The sequence below is a fragment of the Apostichopus japonicus genome, chromosome 17, assembly GCF_037975245.1.
Source record: "Apostichopus japonicus isolate 1M-3 chromosome 17, ASM3797524v1, whole genome shotgun sequence".
Lineage (NCBI taxonomy): Eukaryota > Metazoa > Echinodermata > Holothuroidea > Aspidochirotida > Stichopodidae > Apostichopus > Apostichopus japonicus.
In genome coordinates, this window is record NC_092577.1 from 20,256,869 (window position 1) to 20,275,460 (window position 18,592).

At 38.0% G+C, this 18,592-nt stretch overlaps 1 protein-coding gene across 1 annotated transcript; it reads right to left on the reverse strand.

Annotated features, from left to right (window-relative positions):
• Positions 1–6,616: 6,616 nt before the first annotated feature.
• On the reverse strand, positions 6,617–18,081 carry LOC139984877 (uncharacterized). The gene is made up of 8 exons (XM_071998991.1): positions 16,554–18,081; positions 11,809–11,870; positions 9,184–9,259; positions 8,946–9,044; positions 8,051–8,497; positions 7,518–7,844; positions 6,995–7,076; positions 6,617–6,709 (listed from the first exon to the last, which is right to left on the reverse strand). Exons 1-6 carry the CDS (start codon positions 16,853–16,855, stop codon positions 7,817–7,819), a joined length of 1,014 nt encoding a protein of 337 aa, XP_071855092.1. The 5' UTR covers positions 16,856–18,081; the 3' UTR covers positions 6,617–6,709; positions 6,995–7,076; positions 7,518–7,816.
• Positions 18,082–18,592: the final 511 nt, after the last annotated feature.

Sequence of the window (18,592 nt, forward strand, 5' to 3'; positions counted from 1 at the left end):
TGATCGTTACGGGAGGGATCCAGTGTCTTGCAACTGCAATAATGTTTGTCGTAGGAGCAGTGGCCGTGGCGCATGTCCGTGTAAACTTAGCGGAAGATTGTGCACGAAATATTGTACTTGCGGAACGAAAAAGTTACAATGTACTAACCGATCTAAAAAGAAGCGAGGTTCTGATGATTGAAGTAGTAGTGATGTAAGTACGAACATTTTTTTGTCTTAAAAATTTATGATCACGTTCATGTGTAGGCCTACGTGCAGTAAGCTGCATTATATACATACATAATACAACGGCAGTGCTACTACCAGGGAGTTGTTATGGGAACTCTCGCTACACTTTCGCTACGTTACGAAATATTCCGACCGCAGACTGTTTGGTGGCCGTGAACCAAGTGTTATTACGGTGTGTGAGGGGTTCAGACAGTGAAAGGTATTGTTTCAAATCAATCACAGTAGAATGACTGTGGAATGCTGTGTAGGGTAAGGTTGAGATGTGTTTTCTAATTTGGATAGGAGAACGACCAGGGAATGTTATACCATGGAGCTACAGACTACATGGTTATGCGTACTACTTTCAATGGCCTGTTATAATTTGTATCTGTTGGACCAGGGAGTAACAACTCACTGGTTGGACATTTGGGAATTCTTTACACACATTGCAGGTTTACCTCTGCACTAGGGCAAACAAATTTTTATTTTTAGTTATTTCACCAATGTAATGCACAGTGGTAATTCATATGACATATGTATGGGTGTAATGTCTTCATTCTGAAGGAACATATATTTGGAACACATGCCTTACCCTCCCAATATCATCAGTAATCATGCTCTTGACACAGTGGCTGATGATTCAGATGTGAGGAGTGTGGGGGGGGCTGGGGAGGGGTGTGGGGAGGGGGATGTGGCTGCTAGGAGGGGACTTGCTCATATTAGCTATTAAATGATAAATAAAAAAGAACCTAATAAACAAATGAGTGAGAAAAATGAAAAACAAGAAAAGAGACAACTTACAATGGTTCTAATGTTTACTTTTTAAATGTCAAATGATGATTCGGGGGCCAAGGCTGGGGTGCTTACCAACCACTTCCAGCAGCCACAATTTGGAACAAATGATGGGTACAAATTTCCTACCCTCTTGGATTGTCAGAGTACAGCCTTCTGCAGTATCATTGTAATATTTTTGACTGACCAGATCTGGGTGAAACTTTCTTTCTATCATGAAAACTTGGATCCCTTGCAATGGATCCCTTGCAATGGATCCCTTGCAGGAGGGGGATTGGGCTTAGTTTCTCCTTCAATCTTGCTATTTTATTTTTGTAAAAATTTTCCCACTGCTCATTTTGAGGCCTTTCAGGGGCTATTGTCATAGACTAAAAATGGAAAATCAAGAAACCAAACAGACCACTGCGCAATGATGGCCAGTCATTTGTGCCCCTTCAATTGAACATTTCTGGATAAGCCACTGTGACAATCGCACTCTACGTACATATTTACTCTGCAAAGCACATTGCTCCACTTCACGCAGACATGATACAAAACATGTATGGCAATTCCGCTCTGAAGAATTAACTAGGCTAACTTCTTAGTATATTACAAAGGCAGAAATGGTAACAAACATACTCTAATGATGAACACTAATTTGATTGTTATCAACTCTGTATGAATGATCAGTGAAAAAGAACAAAAGCTACCTCAATGAGACAATGTAAGAGTATTATAGGTTGTCTAGGCTTTTCAAAAGGGTAAAAGTAATAACAAGTGGAAACATTGGACAGTAGGAATGACCTATCTTCCCAATGTTATTATACTATTCAATTTCTATTTTTCGTTTCATATAGGAGGAAGTAAATGTTTCAGCTGCAGTTTATGTACCCTTGACGAAAAAAATGAAAGTGGCCAAAAAAAGTAAGTGCCTATGTGTTTCTTTCCTCCCTGTATCTGTAGAAATTCCTTTCACCTTATGACTTATGTGACAGTATTCAATAGCACCCCTCCCCCTAAAAAAGTGAACCCACCCCTGGAGGTGGATCAAATTCATTTGCACAAGCAGCATGATTTGGAAAAGTTAATAAAGGGTAACCCCCCCCCCCCTTCCCACCACTAAATACAAAAACATAAGCATATTCTTAAACCAAATAAGTGAGTGAAACCATATTTAGCTAAAACAATACTAGCTTTCAGAATGTCATACCAAGGAAAAATTTGGGAACCAATGCCTTATCAAAAATTTCAGGTTGTGCCCTTCACCCAACTTTTATTTATGTTCATCAATATTTCAAATTAGAAAATATTGATATAAATACAATCATTTACTTGCTGTAAAATCAATGTGCTTCAACAGACATGATGAAAAATTGTTGGCACAAAAAAAATCATGATATCATGTGGTGAACCAGGCCACAACATGGTTTTAACTTATTAAAATGTAAAGGAAGAATGTATATGAGAAAGACATAGCAAAGTAACATAATCTATGTTTACCATTGATAGATAAATAGATAGACAGCAAATATATAGAATGGCTAAATTGAGCTCTTGGTTGTATTTTGGTATAATACCAACGCAAAAGCAAAGACAGAGACTTGCTGCTAACAGTTACGTTTTTGAGCATGTTTCAATGATGACTTAATGGTGTTGTCATGGTACACTTTACAAGGCTAAAATGTACTATGTGCAGGCTTTCTTTAATTGGTATTGAAATATATTAGAAGATGACTCCTTTCTTCCTTTTACAATAGAAACACTCAAGCGAATTGACTTCAAATGCAACGGCCCCGGAAACACCTACAACAGTGGATGGAGCGGTGAACAGAGCCAAACAACTTTGAGGCTGATGTTACGGTTTGTGATTGCCATAAATTTTTTATAGCAATACGTTGAAAACAAGATCCATAAGACATCTTTATTCTTGTACAAGTAAATTTTAAAAGTAAGTGAAATTATAAAAATTTATATGGCATTGCTCATGACAAAGTGTAAGTTTGGAGTACTACTGTACATCAGTGTCACCACAGGATACCTTCAATAATTCCAAAATAATATGCTAATGGCTTGCCATAATTTAGATAGTTTAACATGCAAATGCTTATGACTAGGCTTGCGAGAGCCCTTCATAACATTCATTCAGAACGTGAGAACCAAGGATATCATATGATAAGACTTATACTTCCTGATAGAACACAGCTAGAAGCTTCAATATCAATATCTGATTATGCAAACAACTACTACCTTTCTACCATTATGTAACCAAGAAGTGCACAAAGTTGGACAAACAAACAGCTGAATAAAATGCACCTTTCGTAAACAAGTGTTCTCACTTATTTCTTTGCAGACTTTCCTCAGTGGAAAAGCAGAAGGGGAGCTAAGAGAGCTTTGCTATGGTCTATTGAGTAGACATCCAGAGGAATGGGAAACCATAGCAACTAGAGAAGACAGTGACTCTGAGGCTCCGGATTGGTGCTTTTGTGGAAAATGTAGAGCCATGCCAACTGAGAGAGAAAGTGTGTGCTGTAGACAGAGACATAGAACCTGTGTGACCAATAGCATACATTTCAGGTCACTGATCATGGACCCTGAAGCTTTGGATCTGGCAATGATCCAAAGATATGAGCTACTGGTACTGGGAGACAGGCCAGGTAATAATTCCTACAGATACGCTGCATACAGGTCCTTCATATATTGGAAAGCGGGCAGGACTGGACGTTATAATCGTATAGTCATCCCATCCTGTGCAGTTTGCTGCATAAGGGACAGGTTTCCATCAGAGGATGGTCACTACACAGGATTTAAAGTTGGCAGATTTTAGATACTCATATCCAAATGAAACAACATCTATCAAAATGATTGTTTTAATACCTTATACTTTTTGTTATCGGTACTGAAAGGACAACATTTTGATTTAGAAAAGAACAATACATGCTAGACAAGTTTCTGCATTTATATTGGATATTGTTTCTCATTGTCATATCCATAAATAACTATATCAACAAATATAAGAGGGTGGGTAGTTGTGGAAAGGTGGTGGTTTTCTTTGCAAATCAGCTAACCCATGCCTCGCTGATATGTCCACAAAAATTACCCTCAGGTGTCACATATTTTGACAGAAGTGTAATATACGCAGATTTAGTAGTTCTTATACCAATTTGGTGACTTCAGTTGGTGAGATGACATTATAGTGGCATGCATTTAAGAATGTTTGCTTGCAGTATGTTCCTTTTACTGTGCATTGTTTGGTACATTTCATTACAGATTTGTGGGAATGAGCTTAATAAACTTATATTGTTCTTTAGTTCTTCTGTTGTTGGTTTAGGAATGGTTGACATTCTTGGTCTAATATTTTTAGGGTCATCAGGTAGGGTTCTTGCAGCCTGATTGAATGAACAGGGGTTAACTTCCCGAGCTTTCACTATGTTCTCCAAGAGCTGTGGAATGTATCCATAGGTTTTTGGTTCTTTGACAGGCACCGGATGCCATTGTTTGGTTGCTTTGGAATACTTCGCCTTGAACCTGAAAAGAAATCATAACAGGTTGTGGTCCTAATTTTGCCCTTCTTTTGTGCACGTCCAATTCATTTTATGTGATATACTCAACATTCATGGTACTTTATGAAATATCTATACATTTTTAAGGCTGCTGTCAAGAAATTTTGTAAGCTGTTTTTACTAACAAACACATGAACCAATTACCATCAAAAGGGGTATTATAACTGTATTTGCATGTACTATGTAAATAACCTGAAAGTGTTTCAAACCAATATCACGTTTAACCGCATGTAAGACAAAAAGAATCGACATACCTCCAAGTGCATCTGTGGTTACAATGTGAATAGTTTGTTGTTAAGTCAAAAGTTTGAATAATAGTTATCATTTGAAAATGGCTTTAACATCTTATGCCATTCAATACACATTTTAAATAAGCATATAATAAAAGCATAGAAGGAAACACACTTATCATTTCCATCTTCATCTTTCATGTTGAGACGGTTTCTGTGATAATTAAAATCAATGGCTGCCAGGCGGTTTCTTGCCACATATCCAACATAGCTGTGAAAAATGGCAAATATATGGGTCATATGCTAATTATTAAGTTTGGTTATGCAAATATCAGGGTTTCTTTGCCAGAATATATTCAAAAGAAGATTCTTCAAATGTTGTCCATTCTCTTCAACTTTATCATGATTTGAAGCCTCGCTTGGTAATGCATTCAACTGCTATAACTCACACACTTGTACAAGAGGATCAATTGTCCCTGCATGACATATTTTCTATGACAGTCACTAATGTTACCTTACAATAAAAGAAATGTCCAAAGGTTGGTAGAATCTTACGCCTCAAAGATGGGACATAAGCCCAATATTTCACCAACAGAAGAATGAATTTCTACTTACCTAAATGAGTGACGCTTAGAAGCATACATCAGAATGTGGTTGTGGAAACTCTCAAGATAACTGGTATGTCTGTGTTCAGAGGAAATTTGACACAATGTTACTTAACAAAAGTACCTTTTATGAGTCAACAGTGAGATATTTGGCAATAAAGGTAAATCTATAAATGTTAAGATTGTTACAATATGTGAAGAAAGTCTTTTTGAACATAATGGAAAATTTCTGAATATTTGTTTTTCATTGCACTTAGCTTATAAAATACTTTCAATTCCAATTGTTCTTTGTGCCCAAAGACTGAACAAGCACTTAGCACATGCAGTTTGAATATTTTCATGTTTAACCTATCAACTTGTTAATATTCATGATTTGAAAACCAAAATCAATAGGGTTCCTCTAAGGGCCATTAATCCACTAAGTATGATATTGATCAATCAAATACTTCTTTCTAAGTAAGTGTTCATAGCCTGACGACACAGTTTCCTAACTTGCCTTTACTGTACCAGGGAAGCAAACACAGTATCAATTATATAACATTTAATCAATGAAAAATACAAACTGTACTTAAAATTATCCATTCTGACTATTTTATCAAAAGAAAAAAAAAAAACACCTAAAGTTTCGATAATAAGGTACTGCTTTCATAAAGCGCTTATCAAGCGCTTATCAAAGATTACATCAACAAACTCTAAGTGGGCAGGTGAGTTGACCTCAATCCATGGCTTAGTCTCATTCTCGGAAGAGAGATCTCCATGGTTACATCCACCATCCGTGTAACCCTCCAAATCCAACCAGGTATGTTTATTAACCACATGGTTGGCAACTTTGATCCAGTTCTCCTGTAAATACGAATGACAGCATTGATGCAGATATCAGAGACAATAGGAGATGGATTTTATCTTTATCAGTAGAGAACATGTTGCCATTTGCAAAGGGTCACAAAAAAATCCCATCCAATTTAAACCTTTTGCTCATGTCCTGTCAAATTGAAAAATTTGCTGAGGTGTAATGAGTTTACTTGTCTAGACAAACTGAGGTCACATATGTCTGATGCCTTATACTGTATGACACCATCAATGCGTGATATGAACATATCATTTATTTTGGATTCCTTGCTAATTTCTTAATAATGGACAATACTGCACAGTGCCAATAGTTGCATCCAATTGTAAATAAGCTGAGCATGAAGTCCTGAAGCTTTCAGTAACCAGAATTCCACTCACCTTAAGTTTTGTTGCAATCCCCTCCACATGTTTGGCATGAATACCAAAAATGATTTCTCACCGCAGCCATCCACAAAAGGATAATCCCACATTCTTTTTTCTTCCCAGTCTTGAAAGGGATATGAGAGGAAATAAAGTGTAATGAAAGTATAGTTTCATACTTCCACAGACCAGTGTATATTTTTGACTTTCATATACTTTGTATTAAAGCAAGTGTCATGATATAAATCCCATTTCTTATAGCTTTTGTAAAGTTGTTTATTCAATTGTGATTATTTAGCTGAAAAATTTGCTTCTAAGCATATCTACACAATTTAGCATTACCTGTTTCTCCTACTTTATTTACCAAAATCTTAATCAAACATGATATGAAACCCAGACACATGATACTTACAGCAGAGAGTCTCTTCATGAGGTTTTGCTAGCGTGCCAGATGTCCACTTGGTGTATAATGCCGGACAACATGTCATTGGTTCCTGGAATTAAATGGAAAATGTTTAAAAATTGTTACCTTCAAGGTAAACTTACATTAAGATTTTTGCAGAAGGTACTCCATTCACATGCTTTAATTAGTCATATCACATTGGAATTTATGATGAGTTTTGCCAACCTAAAAAGCAACATTAACATGTAGGAAAGTGCATTTCAGGTACAGTAAAGAGTAAACAATAGTAAGACTTTATCTGTAGCCAAACAAATAGCAATACCACATTGTGTAGAATGATTAATATTTAAGTGATGTTGTTTTCGTCCAACAATGTAATAAACTTTCTAAAACTTTATGACATGTCGCTTGGGTCTTTGGGCATATCACATCATGCTGACTCAAAATTTTGGTTAAGCATTTTCCTGTGGAAATCACTGCAGTAGCCTTCTTCTCCTGTCTTATATACCTTTCCAATTTAAAAAATACCTACTCATCATGTGTTTGATCTGAATGTGGCCATCAGTGACCACTTCGCCAATCTTCACACCAAGCCGTCGTAGGTCGTCAATCGCCTTCAGGAGGCCAACACGTTCCATATCATTACTATGTTTGGCCTGGCGAACATCTATACACTGCATACTCAAGACACACTTCCTGTCATGGTCCATCAGTGAATATGTGCAGAATTGAGCACTGTGCCCAGGAGAATCCATGCGACCATCACCAGCCAATATCACGCCATTGGCAACACCTTTCATCAGTTCTCTCCTTGACTCCTCCCAAGCATCTTCAATTACAGGGTGGAAATCTCTGTAAACTGAAAGGATCATAATTGTCAAACCAACCACTTTTCTCAACATTTCTGCCAATAGGGGCACCATAGTTCAGTAAACTAATCAGTAGACAGCAGTTCAATTGTATATACATATTGTAAAACATTACCCATACAGCTATTATTTCCTGCAAAAGAAGTTAGAGCATGATTAAGGTGTAGTTGGTTATGGCAAATTCTAAACAAAATACCTGTAAAACTGTGATGCTGCAGGAAACCGAACATTGGCAAATTTCCACATCAGAATGACCTTCAACAGGTTGTTCCCAGACAAAAGGACAGCAGCCGGAAGAATCAAGTTGCCAGCATACATGCCTCCTACACGAGGCTGTGAGGACCAAGAGCCACTTGCTGCCTTCTTACAGTTTTCACATTTCCATGTGATTACTGCACAAGATCCTCTTTTGGTTGTCTGGAAGGTCCTTTCCCCATGGCACCCTTCAACAGGACAGAGTTTGCCTACAACTTTCATCACCAGATCTTCCAGCAATGAAACAAAAGCTACACACTTGTCCTGCATGACAGCTTGTTCAGGGGTGCAATCCCCTGTTAGCCCTTCCTCAACAGCAGGGGAGTCTTCCACTTCAGCATGCGTGAAGCAAAACACTTCCTCATCAATATAACTCTGTTCCAAAATGCTGTGGGAAATAAAGTTATCATTGGTATCATACTGACTAAATGAATACTCCAGCAACATGGGAGATTTCCTAAGCTTCTGTCATACAAAAGTGCATTTGTAGTGTAATTCACTGACTCATCTTAAACAACTGTTAAATATCACAAAAGTGATATCCCTTAGCACATTCGGTCATTAACTCAGGACCAACACAGGATTTAATAGGAGATCATCAAACCATATACAGAACATCCTGTGTTAGGCTAGCATACAATGTTGTACTTTCGATGATAGTTTGCCTTCTAAAATTGTACTTTTCTGGAAAATTCAGCACTTTCATTAATATTTCTTAGCCACTAAATGGCTTTCCATAAACTTGACATCCAAGACAGTTGAATGTTCTTTCAAAGTAACGAAGTTCAAAAGCTGTGTTATAAACAACAAAATTGCAAACAGACAGACCAACATACCTTTCACCTGACTCATCAAGGGGTTGGAACGCCTCTGCCAAGGAGTCATCACTATCCTCACTGTCACTGTCGACACAACTAATATCACTGGGAAACGACCTGATTAGAACAGAACAAAACATTTTGAATTGCATCAATGCTCTGATTATCGTGGATAAACTTCAAACTTATAAAATGAACATTTTGACACCCGTATCAGTGCATCAATATATTTTGAATACTTGACTACTGGACTTACATATTAACGTCTCTCTGAGGATCAATTGGTGTTGAAACGAACTGATTGGTTAGTTCTTCAACTTCTTCCACAGTACCTGAAAACATACAGTAAGAATATAGATAGTACATTAGTGTTGAGGCAGACAACTTTGAAAGGATTATGAAGTGATGAAAAAAGAAGCAACAACTTGATTTTAGTCAACTTCAGCATTGACAAAGAGTTTCTGGCTCAGTTTTATGTTCATGGTCATTCCATGCCAATAAACAAATATTCTAAAATTTCTCCAGTAACCCCACTCATTTTGATAAAAGACCCACAGAGTATTGCATTCTAGCCAAAAGTAAACCAGAAAGCCAATGGGCTTTTCTGTGATTCCTTGCCTCTTGAGATTATAATCCCAAGCATTTGTCATTTTTTATTAAATTGATCATCAAGGTTCTCTCACTGACTGTGGACCTACCTTCTAAATATGTTGTTGACTTACCATGTATATAAGTCTTTTTAGCAAAAGTCAACTAAAGCCCGCCCCCTAATAACAGTGCATAATATCACATTGAACAACATTATCATGTACCGGCTATCTACCAACACCTCACCTTCACACAAAGTATGATTCAATTTTGAAATGTTTTCATTTCAACCTGTAACCTCATTAATATTCTCCAGATGAGCACCACAATCAATATGGCTCTTCTACCCCATTTGGCGCATACATGTACCAAGTATGACTTCAATCCAACTTGTTGTTATTCAGTTACCATGTTTACAAGCTATATTTGTGAAAATAGCTTGAGCCCCCTAATAAATATGCATAATATCAACTTGAACATTTGTTACCATGTACCAAGACAACCATCTACCAAGACATTAATACCAAGTATAAATTAAATTCTGACTTTTTGTTACGGAGTTATTAGCATTTGGAGATTTTCACATTTGACCCGTGACCTCATTATAATGCATGAGATGAGCACCAAAATCAATAGGGTTCATCTACCCAGTGTGGCGCATATGTACCAAGTATGACTTCAATCCAACATGCCATTTTTGATGAGTGATCGTGTTTACAAGACAAGGGCGTCACACAAGATTCCTTGAGCCTTCTGGCAAGGAATCAATAAGGTGAAAAAGAGCAACAAGAAGCGGGGGTGACAGAGGGGAAACAAGGGGGATTGAAGGAGGAAGCAGATGAAAGGTTACTCATGTCCTTCCTGAATGTTGAGCCCATGATGATGAATCGTGCCAAGGTCTTGTATTCAGTCATTCTCTCTACTTATACGTACTAGGTCAGAAGGGCTATCTAGGGATTCAATCCCCTGTATGGACATGTCATTAATGGACACAAAATGTATGTGACAAGAACTAGTTGTGAGAGTTCTGAGTAATTTTAGTATTGATCAGTTAATATACAGGCAGTCTTCATGAAATGCTCCAGATTCCAACACTGTACAACTCAAAAGATTAAATACATGCATTCATATGATGAGGTGAAACGTACAACTGACATCATTCACATCACCATCACTCTTACTGTAAATGAACTTTAAAAATATGAATGGGCCTTGGTAGTGAGTTTTAAAGTGTGTTGTTGTGAGGGTCAAATGGACAAACTGTCCAAGCACATTGTGTTAGGCAAGTGTTATGTATCCGGTAAACTCTCAGGGGTCTATCAATAAACTAATGAGTTTGTGGAGAGCCATTGAAGAACCTTTTCAGAAGTAAAGACCATTGAAAGTAACTTCCTGTAGAAGTGGGGATTAAGATATAATCCTCTTCAATACTTTTTTCTTACTCAGAAATTCATTGCAGGATTGTAACAAGGATGTTTATTAATTGTGTTACAAATAAACTATGGAAAGCAGTAGTATATTTGGTAAACTCTCAAGTATCTATTAATATACCCATTAGTTTGTGGAGAACCATTGAAGAAACTGTCCAGAGGTAATAAAGCCAATGAAAGTAACTTCCTGTGAAAGTATGGATTAAGATAAAACCTTTTCAATACTGTTTTTCTTACTCATAAAATGTTTGCAGGCTTGTAACAATGTTGTTTATTAGCTGTTTCACCTCACCATCTGACAGTGTACCAGGATGGTGGATGTTACCAACAAAAGTAGCAAGTGGCAATGTGACATATTTGCCTAGCAGCTATCCAAAAATAATATGCAATGTGAGAAAATTCTCCAACCAACTAATGACACAGAACAAGTTTTATAAATGCAACTTCTTAATTGGTGGATGATAACGGTTTCAAGAAGAAATTAATGCGACAAATCTTATTGAACCAATCAAATTGGATATGTGGATGGGCCAAACAGCCCATACACCAAGGGTGGTACTCAAGCTACAATTGGTCCCAATGAACAATTTTTAAGAAGTTTTTATCTTAAGACCCTCTATAATATTGCCGTCAAATGAATGTGTGCCGAATTTGGAACTTCTTGGTGCAGATTCCTGAACAATAACCAAATAACTATTGTGCATATTCCACACAATATATGACATCATATATAACACACAGAGATGTAGACTATGATCAGTAACCATACCTTTCTTGTGGGTTATTTTGACGTGTTGATTGAATGTTTTAATTTTCCAACTGATGCCAGATGGAATGAAAGTCAGTAAACTCTAAGTACTTACTTTGATCAATGGAGGGACTGGAGCTACTGGTATCAAACTCTAAATCCATTGCAAAAGGTGAGCTAGTGACAAAAAGAGAACATACTTTTTGAACACCCATAAAGCCAAATTATAAAGGGATTCTTTGCCAATATAAGAATATGTAAATATCTCAAACGTTCCACTTCGATTATCAGAATGGACTAAGCATCACATTCAAACACTGCACTCATTCAGTGATAACTAAATTCATACTGTTACTGTACCTATAACTGACCTAAAATGACATTGACCCACATGAAAACAACAGGGATCATCTAATGACCTTTGACTTGTATAAAAAACAATGAAGATATTCTTCTACAAAAGAAACATCTACTAAAATCAAATAATGCTGACGAACACACAACACAAACAATGTTTCATACCACAGGCTACATATCCCATACTAAATAAGTCACTAAAACAAAATGGGATAGTCAACTTGAGGTCTAGTAGTAGTGCTGCATTTATATTGTTCATGCTTCTTGCATTAGCAGGAAATGAATAAATTATATATCAATCATAATTCGTAAATTTTCAGTAGGCCATGTGTAAATTTTACCATAAATAAAAAATTCAAAAGATGTTGCTAATATTTGTGCAACCAAATGTTAGCTCATTGGTAATGGGGCATACACTATAAATGGTATCCAGTCAAAACGTCCCATTACCAAAACGTCCCCGCTTTTTAAGACCAAAACGTCCCCGCTTTTTAAGACCAAAACGTCCCCGCTTTTTAAGACCAAAACGTCCCCGCTTTTTAAGACCAAAACGTCCCCGCTTTTTAAGACCAAAACGTCCCCGCTTTTTAAGACCAAAACGTCCCCGCTTTTTAAGACCAAAACGTCCCCGCTTTTTAAGACCAAAACGTCCCCGCTTTTTAAGACCAAAACGTCCCCGCTTTTTAAGACCAAAACGTCCCCGCTTTTTAAGACCAAAACGTCCCCGCTTTTTAAGACCAAAACGTCCCCGCTTTTTAAGACCAAAACGTCCCCGCTTTTTAAGACCAAAACGTCCCCGCTTTTTAAGACCAAAACGTCCCCGCTTTTTAAGACCAAAACGTCCCCGCTTTTTAAGACCAAAACGTCCCCGCTTTTTAAGACCAAAACGTCCCCGCTTTTTAAGACCAAAACGTCCCCGCTTTTTAAGACCAAAACGTCCCCGCTTTTTAAGACCAAAACGTCCCCGCAGTCAAAACGTCCCAGCTTTTATAATTAGTTGGAATGCAAGTGTGGATGTTTTTAGTTCAAATCAAACAGTAAGGATAAGTATAGTTTAGGTTGAAAAAACAGTTTTTAGGAGTGGAAAGTGCCGATTATGAGGGCGGAAACATTTTTCAGTATAATTTTCTGAGGTAAGATAATATAAATAGAAAAGGGAATGCAAGAGGGCTGTAGGGTATTAGGATTTTTTTAAACACAAAGTTGGTTTCTGAATGAATATATACGATATTGAGGGAAGGGAATAAAAAAGATTTTTGTTTTGTTTATGTACAACAAGTTACTTTTGGAATATGCGAGACGGGCTGGATGAAAGTGATATATTTTCCTTCAGCACATACGTTTATTTTTTTTTCTCAAGACACTTTATATTTTTGATTTTCGTGATTGTTTGGCTATTTTTATACCCTTTTCCAGAATTTATTCTGCCTTCTTATATTTTTGATGGTCTAGAAGGGGGACTACGGCTAAAGCCCCCAGCCCCCTTTCCCGTCTCTGCCCTAAACGATATAGTCCTTCATGATTTATTTAGCGCTTGTAATCCAACTTGCTTGATATATATTCATAACTGTGAATGAATGTGATAGACGGGGACGTTTTGACTTACAGGGACGTTTTGACCAACGGGGAGGTTTTGACCAAAAGCGGGACGTGTTGGTACGGGGACGTTTTGGTAAAGGGACGTTTTGACTGGTATGCCTGTAAACATATTGATCTGTATTATTTTCCTTCAAAATGATGACTTCTCATATTCCTTTGAAACACTTCAAAGTCACAAGTCTGCAAAAACCTACACTGGAAGTAAAGATTGCTACTTAGTGCATTGCACTGCAATATGCAGCTTGTCAACAGCTATTCTGGTAAGCATATAAAATGTTTGTAGAATGAGTATGCCTACAGTACATCAAATGATCTTTTTGTGGCCCTTTTGCCTGACGCAAACTACCATGAACAAAATTAGGTCTCCTTGCATTCGTATCACTACCACAGTAACTGATGTTAACTGCACTAATAAAATACTTCTTTTTGGACACAAAGTACCGATTAGGGCTGTAACGGTTAAACGGTTAACCGGTTAACCGACCGAACGGCCGGATAAACGTCCGCCGTACATCGTATAAGTTTAACCGTTTTTGTAATGCCAATTACGCAGTCGCAACGGCGCGTCTTCACATCACTTTATTCCCGAAATAGACCGCAACATTTGCTTGCCGAAAATCACGTAACAATTGCAAACTTTATCACGCATCCATACAAAAGATTTTTAAGATTGGCGGTATGATTGAAGGGATTACCAAGCGGTATGCGACCCGTGAAGCGCCTATTGTTACCCCGTTCGACAACGTGGCGAGTCTGCATCTAATCCTTTCAAATTTATATCGTATTTAAGCAGTAAACGTTTTCTTTATTATGATGTAATTTCAGTTCAGTGTTCCCTCTAAGGTGCGGGATTCCATTCAACAGACTCAGTAATCCCACAAAGAAAACATTTGTCTGCTGGAAATCCCCGCATCGTTTTCTTGCACAACGTATACACTTGACTGTAAAAAAACACTCTGAAAATCAGTAGAGAAATAACCAATTGTGTACGAAAAGTAAGTTGGTACACCTTTCAAATTTTACGAAAGATCGAGCAAAAAACTTTCAAAAAATTCACGCGAAACTGGCAAATCGTGCTAAATGCAACTAATGTCATATAAACAAGGCTCTAGTACACCCAATTATGAATAAAACGTACGAACACATCTGGTGTTAAGTGGCGAAAAAGTATTTTCTAGAATTTCCAAAATTACGGAGAACATAATATCCTACCATAGTTTAGTGTAAAGCAAATAGCCTAACCACCTCGTCGGTTACGGATCTCACGTAACTACAAAAACACAACTAATTGTAGGCCTATATTGCGAAGTTTACGTTTTCTACAAGAACATGGAAACAATATTAAGCATTTAGTTAATCAAGTCAAGTGGCCTTAAACATGTGTTTACAAGGTTTACTTTCATGTATCATGTGGAATAGATTGTCTTGTTCATGCGGAGGAGTCAGTTGCCTGTTTTATTTACCTAGCTGTTACGGGGATCATATTTTACCTACTTTTCTTAAACGTCTAAGATAATCATGTCATGTCATTTCAAAATTTTCATCAGTTTCGTGACAATTTAAATTAAAAAAGTTGTCAGTATTTTGCATCCACAGCTGCGAATATTTTATCGCCAGACGCGCCAAATTTTCCGGGGCGTAAACCCCTGGACCCCCACAAGGGGTTCCACCACATGACCCCACCAGGGGACTACCCCACGCCTATATGCTACGCGTGCTAATTGTGTTTGCTGCGCGAACTCCGGCGGGAATTCGACAGGGTGTTCGCGGGAAATTTTACAATGTTATCCACACTTCCCCCCAACCCTCTCTGCCTCTGTAATTGCGTAGGCCTAGCCCTACTATCGTACACTTCTGTAGTAATCGCTTCCTAACAACCGACTTTCCTAACCTTGGCCTAGCTGGTGAAAGCCTTGTAGTCTAGCACTCCATATGATCGCGAACTTCAATACACAATGCCAATATTAAGTAGGCCTAGTAATATTAGGCTTATAACTGCCATACAATGCCTGCGCTATTACAGTAGGGGCTACGCAATTAACGAAGAAATATTTGCTTCAAATATCTCTGTAACAGTTACCGATGAACTGAAAGAGAAACAAAAATCTGTTTAAAACTTCATGAAAACGCGCGATTCGTCTTTTTCAATGCAACGATCGTCAAAACTAAGCAAATACAACCAAATTCTTGACATACGCGTTACGAAAAAACGATACTTGCAGCGCTATTTTGAGAATGTACTTCCGCATCAAAGTGATGGCGCTCTTTCGGAATTATAATCTGAGCTATATAACTCTGATTTTCGGCTCTTATTTTGAGGCAACAACACGGGTTACGTTTAAACGTTAACCGTTCGGTTAATAGAAACGGTTAACCGGTTAGTGAATTAACCGGAATGACACAGCCCTAGTACCGATTTGTAAAAAATGTAGACACAAAGGTCATATGAACGCTTGGATTAAAGACATAGCCTATAACAGTTTAATTGATTCACTAGCTGCTTAAAATAACAACCCACCGGCAACCTCCTGAGTCGTAGGCTAGCCTTACACAGATAGTCATTGAGAAGCCTACTGCCGTAGTATTATCAAATTACTATCCTACTCCAAGCGTCCAAGGCTTCTGGACTTTGATGATAAACGAGGCTAAACCCCAGCCGACCGTGGTGGCGGCAATTCATGATAGTCTTCACTTTACAAATAGACTCAGAGAGCCTAGGCTAGATCGGTTATTTAGGCTACGCCTTTTGCTAAATTTACGGTATTAGTTACTACTGTGTAACATGCACCTTCGACTACTTGGATGTAGGCGGCCTTGTCAGTAACGTTATATGCTAAGCACAAAGTGCCTAGCTAGGCAATCAACAGCGTTAGTTAAATCGGTAATGAAAGTTGTTTCACTTACCTAGGCCTACTCCGACTGCGGGACTCTTCTGGTGCTAACTGGGCACCTCCACTTGCTCCTAAGCACGAACTAGCCCTTTCCCAGTTGGCAGAACACTGTTCATGGCTGCAGTGAGCAGCGTGAATATCCATTAGATGCCTCGCAAGCTGATTGTGGGTCCAACCACCGGCTTCCTTTAGCGCTTTCCAGTCTTCAAAAGAATCGACCAGAGAGATTTGAGTCTTATTCGAATTCCTTTTCCTACGTTTCTTAGTAGAGCTGGAAACTGTTCTTGGGCGACCCACATTAGGCGGTGTAGCCATTTCGATATTAAACTGTAGGCACCAGCCTATACGTATTGTACGTCTCTATACGGGCCTCGACCCAAATATTTATTAACTGGTGGAATACGGTGAATTACTACTACGGCCTTGAACGACTGCAGGCTAGCTCTGTATGCGGAAAGGCTGTGATACACAACGTAATACTGCCTTACGTACGTCGATTAGATCAGTGTGTGTATATATTGTTAGCACTACTAGCTGTGTGAAAGCTTACTCGCGCATGCGCTTAACGCAATGGAAGCTCGTTGCCATAGGGATAATTTGCACACGGCATTTTGCTCCCATCAAGCGCTGCTTCTCTCGGATTCATTCTATAGACCCTTTAACAAAGGCAACAGGACTTCCTTGGTTCAACCACAGAAGGCTAGGGAGCGGGTTATGTGTAATGAGCTGCCATATGACGTTACAGGTCCAACAGCAATAGATATAACGAAGGAACATCAATTCAGCAATTGCCGGTCGAAAGCAAGAAAGGACCTCTTGGCTAAGAAAAAGCATTTTCCAAAGAAGGGAATTGAAAACCTAATTCAAAGAAACAAATTTGAAGAATCTCAGAAAAACGAAAGGTGTTGTCCAAATTGTAATGAAAATTTAAATCTACAGCACTGCTACATAGTCACCAAACTCATGTTTCATTGTTTTTAAGTTGGGTAAAGGCAAAATACGTAGTATTGGGTAAAGGCCCTAAATACATAAGGTAGAAGCAGATCGGTGCATTGTGAGAATATTTCAAATTTTCAAGACAGCTTATATGTAAATAGTGTAGTTAGTGAAAACACCTTGCCAACCCCATGCCAACCTAGACATAAAGTTTGATTTAAGGAAGAAAGAGCGAGAGATGGGTAGGGGTGCCTCTGTCAGAGGGAGTTTGCTGGAAACCCAAATAATGGTATACCGGTTGAACTCTCCCAACCCACTTGCTGTCATCTCTGTAAGAGTTAATATAAAGCTTTCTATAATTTTTAACAACCACCATGTTAATTAATTACAAACATGTTTTACATCGACACAAAGAATACACTCTGGACCAAGCATGGGGGGAGGAGGGGTGTATGATATCCCCCATTCATATGTTTTACATTAAGGATTGAAGGCAATCCAAGTATTGTAGTTGAACTTGTGCACTCACCACACATTTGACCATCCATTACCTGGCTGAATTATCAGATTTTCCATATTTACCAACATTGGTACCATAATTGTACCCTGCCAGCAAAATATTTGTTTGTTTTTTATTAGTGTTTTTTATTAGTGTTTAGTGTATGTCAAAAAGCAAATTGCAGGAAAGTGTGCCTTGTATATTACTTGTCGAACTGCAATTATGCAGAAAGTGGTTAACTTAACAATTTTCTTGACAGTTTATTAAATTCGGATACTTCAATTTTCATTCCAAAATACAAAATGATAGCATCTCTTATAAATTTTCAGCCATTTTAGCATTGACATCTACTCCTATAAAGGGGCATGGCGGTCGCCTTTCCCTCCCATCTACCTCCTTTTCTGATGAGGATCTTCAACCTCTAGACCAAGAGCTTCAAGAAGTTGAAGCCAGTGGAAACATTGACATTATTGTAGCTGGAAAACACTAAGTACAATTCTATTCTCATACTACAAACATTTTTTGACTGCCTGTTAGCAGATTAGGAAAGAATGGTTTGTGGTGGGAAAATTTCTTTACAGCCATTAAACTTGCAGTGACAACCGAACAGATGTGTA